Source organism: Myotis daubentonii, chromosome 11 (assembly GCF_963259705.1).
Source record: "Myotis daubentonii chromosome 11, mMyoDau2.1, whole genome shotgun sequence".
Classification (NCBI taxonomy): Eukaryota; Metazoa; Chordata; class Mammalia; order Chiroptera; family Vespertilionidae; genus Myotis; species Myotis daubentonii.
In genome coordinates, this window is record NC_081850.1 from 73,080,374 (window position 1) to 73,092,513 (window position 12,140).

At 39.2% G+C, this 12,140-nt stretch overlaps 1 protein-coding gene across 8 annotated transcripts in view; it reads left to right on the forward strand.

Moving 5' to 3' along the window:
* RABGAP1 (RAB GTPase activating protein 1) overlaps nucleotides 1–12,140 on the forward strand; it is a 143,123-nt gene that overhangs the window by 112,295 nt on the left and 18,688 nt on the right. For 7 of the 8 annotated variants that reach the window (XM_059657934.1, XM_059657932.1, XM_059657933.1 and 4 more), the window contains 5 exons: nucleotides 1,367–1,441; nucleotides 4,904–5,029; nucleotides 5,633–5,776; nucleotides 8,025–8,066; nucleotides 8,317–8,445. In XM_059657934.1, the coding sequence (XP_059513917.1) occupies nucleotides 1,367–1,441; nucleotides 4,904–5,029; nucleotides 5,633–5,776; nucleotides 8,025–8,066; nucleotides 8,317–8,445 (516 nt within the window). The remainder of the gene's footprint in view (nucleotides 1–1,366; nucleotides 1,442–4,903; nucleotides 5,030–5,632; nucleotides 5,777–8,024; nucleotides 8,067–8,316; nucleotides 8,446–12,140) is intronic. The other variant, XM_059657935.1, reaches the window with a different exon arrangement.

A 12,140-nucleotide genomic window follows, 5' to 3' on the forward strand; every position in this document is an offset into this window, starting at 1 on the left:
ACTTCAGCCCAACTCTAACTCTGAAGCCTGTGTTCTTTCTTCAACGATCAACTGTTGATTGATAACCTTCACAAACATTGAGCTGTGTTTGCACATATTACTATTAGTTTGTAACACAGTCTTAACAAGGTAGGTATTAACACTTGTTAATTTTTACACAATTGAACGGTGCCTCATTGTATTATAAACAGGTCATTTCTAAGCCCTGTACACATCTTGTTTTTGGAAAAGTATGTGTTTCTCTTTCTGTGGCCCTCTCATCAGACAAGCTTTGATCAAATGGGAGATATGTTATTATATTGAATTTTACCTGAATTTATGAAAGCCTGATTATAATATGCATATTTAAAAGCTAGAGTTTCACCAAAGTCAAATGATAAAACTTATGTATATGTTGACTTAATTGTCATCTAATTAGCATTGGCATAACATTTTGTTAAGTGATCTGAACTCTAAACATACCCCATTCTAAATTGCCTTCTGGGACACAAAGGAACCTTGTGGACAATAAAAGCAGTTTCATTAGAAATAAATTTGTCATACAGGAAATAGCATCTTGAATCTATAGGAATTCCCCTTTCCACCACAACTTACATGAGGACTCTAAGTATTAATTATAAAGACAAGACTGAGAAACAGCTAAAGAACCAAAGAGCAAACCACAAGGAATGTTAGATGTCAGTATTCTGTTAAAGATGATGTTTGGAGAGATGGGTAGTGATCTTCCGCTGCCAAGAAAAATACAAAATAAGAATTCCAGAAGAACCCACAAGCAGTTTCAGAGCAGTCCCTCTTATCAGAAAAGTTATTACTGGCATTGCAGAGAGAATTGTATTTTGGTGTCTTTGCCAAAAGACTTTTTCCCAGAACGAAGATGAATAACGTTAACAGTGTTTAGTGAGTGCCTGCTCTGTGTGAGGATGAAGGTTTAAAATGCAGTGAGGTAAGGGCCATAACAACCATGCATGTGTAGCAAGTACCATAGAAGCACAGAGAAGAGAGGGAATTCTGGGGGAATGGAATATGTTTGGAGTCTGAAGGAAGAGCATATTTTCAGACGGAGGGAAAAGCATGAGCAAAAACAAGGAGTTATGACAACCTTTTTTTAGTGCCCAAGTGGTGTTTGCATAACCTTCTCTGCTCCTTGGCAACAGAAGGTGGTGTGGTGACAGTTTTATTTATTGTAAAATAAAAAATGGGATTGGAAAGAAATGTCTGCATCATTCATTGACCATCAAAATGCCATAGTGCAGAGTGGGTAGCATCTCCCAGGTTCCTGTGTTCTAGGTCCTATAGGGCAGCTATGGCCCATGAGTGACTACATTCATTTACATCTGTGTTGTTGTTGTTGTTGTTGTTTTTTCAGGCTTATTCTGTATATGATGAAGAGATTGGCTATTGCCAGGGCCAGTCATTTCTTGCTGCTGTTCTGCTTCTCCATGTGAGTAAATGTGTCTCTGTTATGACTTAGACATGGCCTACCTCAGCTTATACTGGCCTTAATCTTGAGCATGGTTTTATATTGGCTTTGGCCAGGCTCTAGGACAGTGATGGCGAACCTGTGACACGCGAACTCATTTTTTTGGTTGATTTTTCTTTGTTAAATGGATTTAAATATATAAAATAAATATCAAAAATATAAGTCTTTGTTTTACTATGGTTGCAAATATCAAAAAATTTCTATATGTGACAGGCACCAGAGTTAAGTTAGGGTTTTTCAAAATGCTGACACGCTGAGCTCAAAAGGTTCGCCATCACTGCTCTAGGACATGAGTTTTAGCTCCTGTATCTGGAAAACTTTTTCTTAAGTTAATGTCATCGTGGAAGAGAAACATGTGAGAATGAGTGACAGTGTTGAAAACTGGTACAAGGGTAGATTTTCTTTTTCTTGCTAGAATGTTTGGATAGGCTTAATTCTTAGTTGGACCCTTGGGGACATTTTATCTTCTGTAAAGTAGCCACCTCATTATTATTTGTTTTGGGATTTATATATTGGGGTAGGAGGAAGGCGAAGGAGTTGGGTTTCTTTAGTGCCATTTTTTTTTCATCCAATTTACTGATATTTTTTTCAGATCCATAGCAAAATTGAAAAAATCTTAAGGTGAACACCCATATACTCTTAACCTAATTTACCAGTTAATATTTTTCCATACTGTTTTCTCTGTCTCTCCCTCTGCATTTTCTCTTTTCCTCTCTTACACACACACACACACACACACAATTTAAAAAAAAATTTTTTTAAATTCAGTGGCAAACATCGACATATTTCATTCCTAAATACTTGAGCATGTATTTCCTAAGGACATGACCATAATATCACAGTCACATCCAAGAAATTTCACACTGATTCAGTATTGGCTTACACCCAATTGAAATTCAGTTTTCCCCAATTGTTTACACAGTAAAGTCCTTTATAGGTGGTTTTTTTCTAACCCAGATCAATGGATTGCATTTGATTGATTCCAGCATTGCATTGGGTTGTCACTTCTCTTTATTATCTTAATCTAAACTACCCTTTTGCCTTTTTTACGTATTTTGAAACATTTTAGCAAATTATCTTGTAAAAAGATCACACTCTTGATTTGTCTGATCATTTCCTAATGATTCAAGTTAGAATGTTTGGCAAAAAATACATAGGTGATGCTCACTGATGTTTTTGAGCACCTGTATGGTCTGTACTGTGCTAGGGATCAGGAGAGAATAATTTAGTCATGGTCTCAATCCTTGTGGATACACAGCTAGTGAAGCTGACCACCTGTAAGCAGAAAGTCACATAAGTATATTAATTTCAGTGGTGCTGTGAAGACATAATAAAAAAGTTTGATGCAAGATTGTAACAAGGGAGCCAGATTTAGATTCCAGGCTCCTCTGGGGAGGTAACCCTTAAGGTGAACCCTGAAAAATGAGAAGGGTTCTCATTTAACTTTTTTTTTTAACATTCTTATGAAAATAATAAAAGTATTTTAAATAGCAAGAGAGTAGAGAATAGAACATTCCCAGAAAAGGAAATAATAGAATATATAGAAGCACTGAAATTGGGAAAACTTGGCATTTGGAAGGAACTGAAAAGACAGTAGGACTGGAGTGTCATGAGTGATGGGAAGAGGAGAGGGAACTGGAGGGACAACAAGACCTGCCTAGTAGGCCCCTGGCGGCTGGGCCAAGAAGGCTGGATTTGTTGCTCTAAGCAAGGGGAAGGTGTGGAAGAGTTTTAAGTCCTTTTGTGTTGTAGTGCAAGTAAAATACAGGGTTGTAATACAAGTAAAACAAAAACCACTTTCTGTCTTGTTATTGAACCTAGCTTATTGGTATTGGTAGACATGTAAACATAGGATAAAGCTTTGATATTAATAAACAAGTAAGTGTGTGTGTGTGTGTGTGTGTGTGAGATGTGATGATTTGCTGTAAATGATGAAATACCTACACAATCAAGCTAATTAACACATCCATCAACAGGTAAAGTTTTAAAATTTTGTTTTGTTTTGTTGTTTTAGGCAAACTTTTTATCTCAAAGTCTCACAGACCTTTGTGGTTTATCTTTGTTCTCAACTTCAGTCCAAGGACATTTATCCCCATACAAGTATCACAACCCCTTTAAAATGGATTTCCTGATCAAATCCACAGTGTCTTCGATTGAATTCTCTGCTGCTTGCCATTGTGTTAGGTAAATGTCAGCCTCAGGGCAGATGTACTGCCTAACAGAAAGGCCACTGGGGTCAGACCACATCTCCCTGAGTGTGGGGAAGAGTGAAGCTCCCTTTCGTGACAAAGACCTCAAAGGTCTGGTCCTTTGCTCCAAATCCTTAACTTTCCAATAATATGCTTCATTGTTCTCGTTTATTACTTAGTCTGAGTTTCTCTTTAGCTCTGCCTTATTCCAGTGATTTCTGTGCTCAGCCCACCTCCATCGTCTTGTTCCACAGAAGCCTGCCCGCCTTCTTGACATTTGGAGGCTTGCTATAGTCACACTAAGCCTTAAATAACATTTCCAGTGCTTTCTTTTTTATTTTGAAAATGAGACATTTGCCATACTCTTGAGGAAATATTTTTCTGTAAAGCCGTGAAAGATGTAGGTATTATTCTAAATAGGTAACATCTGTAAATAGACATAGGGTTTTTGTAGTACTTGAAGTATTACTGTGAGTGTTAAACTATAGTAGCTTAAGCATTACCACAAGCATTAGAACATGTAAGGTTTCTCTAGCCATCTTTTTAAATAACAGTGAGGAAGTAAAATATTTTTACTGTAACAAAATGGCGGCTAAGGAGGTAAAATGATTTATAAAATCTCATGATTTGGGAAAGATGAAACCTACACTTGTTATCCGCCTGTCCTGCCCTGTTCCAATCCTGTCCTCTCTACAGAGCCTCTCTGTCTTCCCAGGCAGACTCAGGCTTCCCTGTCCCTGTGTTCTCATCATCTTTCTGCCTAATCTGTATTACAGTGATTGTGTGCGGTTATATGGGAGGCTCCCCAGGGACAGGAACAGTGTCTGACATAGAGGAGGCACCATTAAGTATTTCTTGGTTGAGTCTTGGCTGGTGTGGCTCAGTTGGTTAGAGTGTCATCCTGAACACCAGAGGGTGGCAGGTTCCATCCCTGGTCAGGACACACCCAGGTTTCGGGCCCAATCCCTGGTCTGGACAGGTGTGGGAGGCAACCTATCCATGTTTCTTTCTCACAATGTTTCTTTTTCACATCAGTGTTTCTCTCTAAAATCAGATTTTAGAGATTTGATTTCTTGGTTGAGTGAATGAATGTTATGAAATACTGAGTTACTGCATATCAGTAAACTTCCTAGTATCCAGATAAGAGAGAAGGATGAATTTAATATACTGAAGCACTTCTGTATCTGTTGTGTGATTTTATTTTTGTTTTTCTGCCATCCCCTGTCGGTCACAGATGCCTGAAGAACAGGCGTTCAGTGTTCTGGTCAAGATCATGTTTGACTATGGTCTCAGGGAACTTTTCAAGCAGAATTTTGAAGATTTGCATTGCAAATTTTACCAGTTGGAGCGCCTCATGCAGGTAAATAAAGAAACCAGCTTGCCTTTGCCAGTTAGAGCATGAGAAGTAGATTGATGAAATGGTGCCAAGGAGCAGTGGTATTGCCTTAGCCATCCAGGGTGAAGGATAGGTGTTTTTGTTGTTTTCATTTTTCACGGTGTGATATGATGCCAAGGTTAATAAGGCATGAACCTGTTGGGTGTAAGCTGGGTTTTCAATCTTGTAAAACACTCAGACTATCAGAAGACTTTGTCGGGGCCTCTAACACAGCACACTCAGTCAGGAAGTGTTCGCCAGGGCTCTGACGCTGACTGGTTAGAGATCCCATAACAAAAGTGAAACAAACTTTCCCAAACATTTCACAACTTGGAAAGAAAAACTGCCTTTCCACATATTTGTCACCATTTGGGGGGGATTCCTCTTTAGAGCTAGTGTGTGGACTGGAAGAGGGAGCTGAGTGCCAGTTTAATGCCAGATGAGAAGTGTTCTTCTGAGTCCTTGGAGGTTTTCAGAAAAACACAAGTATGTGACTTCTTTGGCCTATTCCTGTTAGATTTATGAGCCTCCTGAGTGGGAGCTGAATAGCTGCATATGTGCCTAAAACTAATTAGTTTTCTATTTCAGGAGTACATTCCCGACCTGTACAACCACTTCCTGGATATAAGCCTTGAAGCACACATGTACGCCTCCCAGTGGTTTCTCACACTTTTCACTGCCAAGTTCCCTCTCTACATGGTCTTCCATATCATTGACCTGCTGTTGTGTGAGGTACGTATGGGAGACCATAGCACTTGGGAGTGTTACAGTGTCCTTCCTATGACAGCTGTCAAAACAGAACTTGTCCTGCTCAGTTGTTTTAGTTCAGTGCTGGGAAATTCAAGTCTCAGTGACTCTTCTTGGGCCGAAGCTAATGGTCACATTTTGTTAAAAGGCACTCTCAGCTTAAAAAACAAACAAACCATATGTTAGACATTTGTATTAGTTAGTATTAGGTTTGGTTGATGTTTTGAAGAAATTCAAAACAGCAGCAATTAAATAAAATGAGGGTTTTCTATGGCTGGTGAGAGTGCTAGTTATCAACTCTGCATTTTAAGCTCGGAGGATTAGAAGGGAACAGGAGAGGGCACATGGCCTCTTTTTAAAAGAGACTTCCTGGAAGTACCACCTGCGCTTCCACTTACTCTTATTGGTGAGGAGAAATGCGCTTAGGTACATGACCACTCCTCTCTGCAAGAGAGATTTATTTTTTTTTAAAGCTTGGTAGGAATTAGCTAAAAAATGGGTGGGGTGGGGTTTTATTGCTAAAAGAAAGTAGATAATAAATAACAGTCTTTGCCACAGCATAGTTTTGGGTTTTGGGGTGTATGTGTGTGTATTTAAGAAAAAAGTTACTAATTTCAAAAATATATGTTTATTATAGAAACTGTAGAAAATATAAGCAAAAAGATTTAAAGATACATCTAATCTCACTGTCCAGAGGGTAACTACTTTTAACATTTTGATACATATTCATTCTTTTAGCTTTTTTTGTGTTTATATATGTGCCTATGTAATTTCTAGATGGAATAGTATTTTTTCTATATGGAATATTATATAATAATGCATATTATGGGTCAGTATATATTTAAAAATATGATTATGCTATATATACTATTTGGTAACCTCTTTTTTCATTTCATGTACTTGAACATATCTCGATACACATCAATACCATCTTTCTTTTTATATAAGCTTACCATGTGCAAAACATATGAAAGTCCATTAAAGAATTTGTACCTTCTATCCAGCTTGAAACATTATGAGAAATAACATTACCGAATATACCATTACTCTTATTGCTGCCAAGTATCCCATTTGGGTATACCATATTTTGTGTAACCAATTCCTAATCTCAAACCTTTGAGTTGTCCAGTTTTTACTATTAAAAACAACCATTTGTTAAGTAGTTAGGAGCCCAGTAGCATGCTAAATAATTTAAATAAAATTTCCAAACTAATTAGCTCAGAAAACCCTTGGGAGAATATTAGTTATGGAAACTGAGGTCCAGAAACTTAAATAGTTTAATTTGATCAGCAGATGTTAATGCCTCCCCTCATTTGTCCTTTGCCCCCATCCCCCGACTCCCAGCTAGTCAGATGAAGGAGGGCAGTTTGGAGGGAGCCTGGAGCAGGGTTGGTTCAGGACACCAACAGGCTTCAGAGTGATTGCTGTACCTCGAGTGGGGCCACACAAAATCAAGTCCTATGGGAATTAGTCTGGCTGGTGGTTGAGTGTTGACCTATGAACCAGGAGGTCATGGTTCAATTCCTGGTCAGAGCACATGCCCGGATTGAGGCAACCGATCAATGATTCTCTCTCATCATTGATGTTTCTCTCTCTCTCCCTCTCCCTTCCTCTCTGAAATAAAATATATATATATATTTATTTATTTATTTATTTTTTAAAGTTCCACAGGAATTATTTTCTGATTATAATTTTTGTTGTTGTTAATCTTTCCCCGAGGTTATTTTTCCATTGATTATTAGAGAGAGAGGGAAGGAGGGGAAGAGAGAGAGAGAACATCATGTGAGAGACACATTGACTGGTTGCCTCTTGCACATACTCCCACTGGGGCCAGGATCGAACCTGCAATTCAGGTATGTGCCCTTGACCAGGAATCAAACCCGTGACCCTTGGGTGTGTGGTCCAACATGCTTTATCCACTAAGCCACACTGGCCAGGGCCTGATCATAATTTTATGAGTCTGATGTTTTGGTTGGGAAGTGTAGGAAAGTATTCTTGTTGAATGTGAGAATGGGGCTAGAAAAGCTCTTCTCTCACAAGAATGGGAGACTGGATCTACTTTACGTGGTGTTTCAGCAGTGGCTCTAGTTTTTATTTTCCAAGGTATTTTCAAGATAATTCCATTTCTTAATATTTTACAACTGCTCTAAAACTGTGGGGTATTCTGAAGACAAATGGCTTCATAGTCCAGATGTAAACACTAAAAATGTTCTTTTTGTGTTTTCTCTTTTAGGGAATCAGTGTTATTTTTAATGTTGCCCTTGGATTATTGAAGGTACACATTTATTCATAAGCTGAGTCATCTTTTGTTCTCGGTTCAGCACTTGCAGTAGCTTGGGTCTTAGTCTTGTTCTAACAGCCACTGTGCCTGGACATTGTCCCTGGCAGTGGAGATGAGCACGTGGCTCTGATGGAGCAGAGACCTATCTTCTGGGGCTTAGAAAGCTGCTGGGATTATAAAATGCTTCTTGTGCAGCCTTAAAGCAAAGAACCTTTTCTCCACACAGTTCTGTCTCTTTTTCTAGACGTCGAAGGATGACTTGCTTTTGACAGACTTTGAAGGTGCCTTGAAGTTCTTCAGGGTCCAGCTTCCTAAGAGGTACCGCTCGGAAGAGAATGCAAAGAGGCTCATGGAATTGGCTTGCAACATGAAGGTAAAATAATTTTTGCATTAATTTAGATTTTTTTTTTTCAGTTAATGTCTCACTATTGCTGATCAAACTAATAACATTTATAATACACTTAAATAATATTTTATTTTGTATATTTTTCCAAAAAAAATTTTCATACACTTTCTCTTTTTGTTAATCCTCACCTGAGGATATTTTTCCATTGATTTTTAGGGAGAGTGGAAGAGAGAAGGAAAGACAGAGAGAAACATCGATGTGAGAGAAACACATCGATTGGTTGCCTCCTGCGAGTCCTGACCAGGGCCCGGGCCAGGGAGGAGCCTGCAACCAAGGTACGTGCCCTTGCCCAGAATCGAACCCGGGACCCTTTGGTCCACAGGACGCTCTATCCACTGAGCCAGACCGGCTAGGGCACTTTCTCCTCATTTTGGATAATTCTTCCTTATATTTAACTTACATAATACAACATAGAGAAAATGTCTGGTTGACATAATTAAGAATAACAATGTTTCCCGCATCAAAAATAAAAATAAAATCACAAACAACATCAGAATGCCAGGTATGCACCATATATCAATTCATCAGTTGTAATGGAAATTTTTTGACACTTTGCATTTCCTTCCCAGTTTAGACTTAAATGATTCTCCCATAAGATCTCAAATTAGATACTTCTGTTTTTCCCCAGCTTTATATGTAATGTTAGGTAAGTTTAAGGTGTAAGCGTGATGATCTGACACATGTATATATTTCCAAATGTTTACCACAGTAAGATTAGTGGCCACCTTCTTCATCTCACAAAGTTACCGTGTTTTTGTTGTTGTTGTGATGATGAGAACATCACAAAGTTCTGCTTTAAAGTTCTGCTCATAGCAACTTTCAAGTATACAGTAGTCTTGTTAACTATAGCCATCATTCTCTTTCTTAGATTCTTGGAAAGTGTGTACCCTTTGACTGACATCTCTCCATTTTCCTCACCCCTCAGCCTTCCAAATATTTTCTTGTGTTATATCCTATGCATTAAATCTTACTGCTTCCCCCAGCCTTTGAACTCTAGGAAAGATATTATCATTCCCATTTTGAAGACAAGCCAAAGCAAAAAGAGCTTATAGCTCTCTCTAGTCCTATAGCTAGTTAGTGGCAGAACACAAGTTTTGTGATTTCTATTGTGCTGTCCTTTAACTTTCAGTATGTATTGTTGTGGTCAGAAATTCCCTAATAAGAAACTAATACATGAGGGAAACCCACTTTGTTTTTCACTTCCAATGGCATTTATGATTTGTACAAAATCGTAAGGTAAAAAACATAGGGTTATAAAACAATTTGGTTTTAAAGAAGATCAAGTAATTGAAGGAGTTTAGTTTGGAATTTTCAGCTGGAGGCAAATGGGGGACAGAATAAATAGTTGTATTCATATTCTTTAAGGTGCATAAAAGTCTTGTTTACTTTATGTGACTCCAGAGAGTAGAACTGGAATTAGTGTGTCGGGCAGATGTGAGCAAGAAGCTTCCGTCTATGACGAGAGCACGGACTGGGTATCAGGGAGACCTGAATTCAGAGCTAGTCAGTTACTTAAGAGGCTGTCTCCTCATCTGTATTGTAATATTGGACTCTGGTTCTAGTTATATGTCAGACTGAGCTAACGCAGGCCAACCTTCCTTAGACACTTAGAGATGCTAAATAAAATAAGGCCCAAGAAATGTTAAAATACCTGAATGAACTTGAAAGAAAAAAGAGAAATGCCCAGGTACCTGAAGCAAAGTAGCTCGAAGCTAGTGTGTGTGAACTGATAAAGAGCGTCCTGTGGAATGTGGAGGCGTTGGTAGGTATTTCATGCTCACACAGACACACAATGTGACTGGGCCTCCAGCAGGACCTTGGCCTTGCTGCTGTGTTTTTGAAAGGGTGGGTACAAACTATCTATTATCCCAAGAAAGAACAGAAATGATAAGGTAAAATGAATGGGGTGTTTAAAAAGAAAAGGAAATAGAACTTCTAGAAATTAAGATAGTCATTGAAGTTATTATTCAAATTAAAAGGTGACATACTTCACAAGTATTATGGATAACATTTAATGATATTTTACCAGTGCCAAGTACTGAGGCTCAGTACTTTTGTGTGTGAGGATTAACTACAGCATATGTACAGTGCCTGTTTGCCACAGTGCCTGCTAACTGGTAAGGGTTCAGGACATGGTGGCTGCTACTGTGGTTACTTCCTCTCTGGTTTTGAAGCAGATATGAAACACTTCTCAGGGACATTTTCATGGATGTTTGGTTTGTGCACAAAGCAGAGAACCAAGTGAGCTCTGAGGTTCTCTGAGTCTGTCTCCACCTCAGCCTGGGTCAGCACACAGGAGGATCTGCCTCTTTCTCAGTGTCCCATCTCAGGTCGTGGTACCCGGCTGGTTGCTCGGGCCACAAATCTCAGTATCATCCCGGACTCTCTGTCACACTTCCCATCTTACTCCACATGCAAGCCCTACTATCAGAATGTATCCTAAATCTGGTCACTTCCTGCTCCCGTCATCACTAACACCCTAGTCTAACCTCCTCATCACCTCTCTCCTGGAATATTCTAAAAGACTGCTTGGTCTTCCTGTTTCCACACTGGTTTCTTCCCCGGCTTTTCTTGATCCCATCTCTCTTGCTTACAACTAAAGCTTCTAAGAATAAAACTTGAGTTTTAGCCTTGGCCTGCAAGGCCTGCCACCATCTGACCTCTGATTTTATCTCCTACTTACTACTTTCCCCCCTTACTCTTTCCACTTCAGACACTTGGCCTCCTTGCTGTTCTTAAAACAGGCCAACATGTTCACTCCTCGGCCTCTGCCTGTAATGTTCTCCTCGGTGTCCGTCTAGCTTCACTGTTGCCTCATTCAGTCTTGGGCTCAAATATCATGCCATCAGAGAGGCCCTCTCTCATTACAGTGTTTAAAGTAGCAGCTCCCCCAACCCTTATCTCCTGCTCCTATCTTATTTTCCTCTTATCACTGCTTCACGCTATCTTGTTTATTTGGTTATTCATTCTCCCTCTACATTAGAATTAAGCCTATGACAGAGGGGACTTTATCTCTTGCTTCTGAGTCCCCAGCGCAAGAACAGAATCTGCCATATAAATAGTGGTTGAATAGGTGAATAAATGAATATGCTGTTGAGTTTCTACCAAATGGTTTACAAACAAGGGTTCACATGGATTTGGGCAAGGCTTAAAAGTAGCTTCCAGCGAAGGTTTTACCTTTTGGGTTTTCATTAGCTTGAAACACTTTAATAATATATGGATCCTTTTTTCCGTAGGCCAGATGGGAGGTGTCTAATGTCTTCTTTTTCTTGCCTCTGCTTTCAAGGAGTTAAGGCAGACAAGGCTGCACAGCACACACGTTTTGTACTTAGATATGTAATTCCTTCTGGCCCTGGAGAACTCTGCTTGGCGGGGGTGCTCTTTGGATGATACCCCTACTTGCAACATGGTTTCAGGGTGAGAAAGATAGTAATTTTTTAAATTGATTCACAGCCTGGAAAGCCTTACAGATTCACCAGGACATGAGCGAATGAGATTTTTCTGCTAAAGGTGGGATATGGTGTGCACAGTTTAGTTAGTAATGATTAGTTATGCTCTGGCAGCTATACTTGAATACCAGCAAATATTAATGGAGAGTTGAGCCAATTATCAGCAAAGAACCTTAGTCACAGTATAATATGCCAGCGCAAAATAAGAAAATC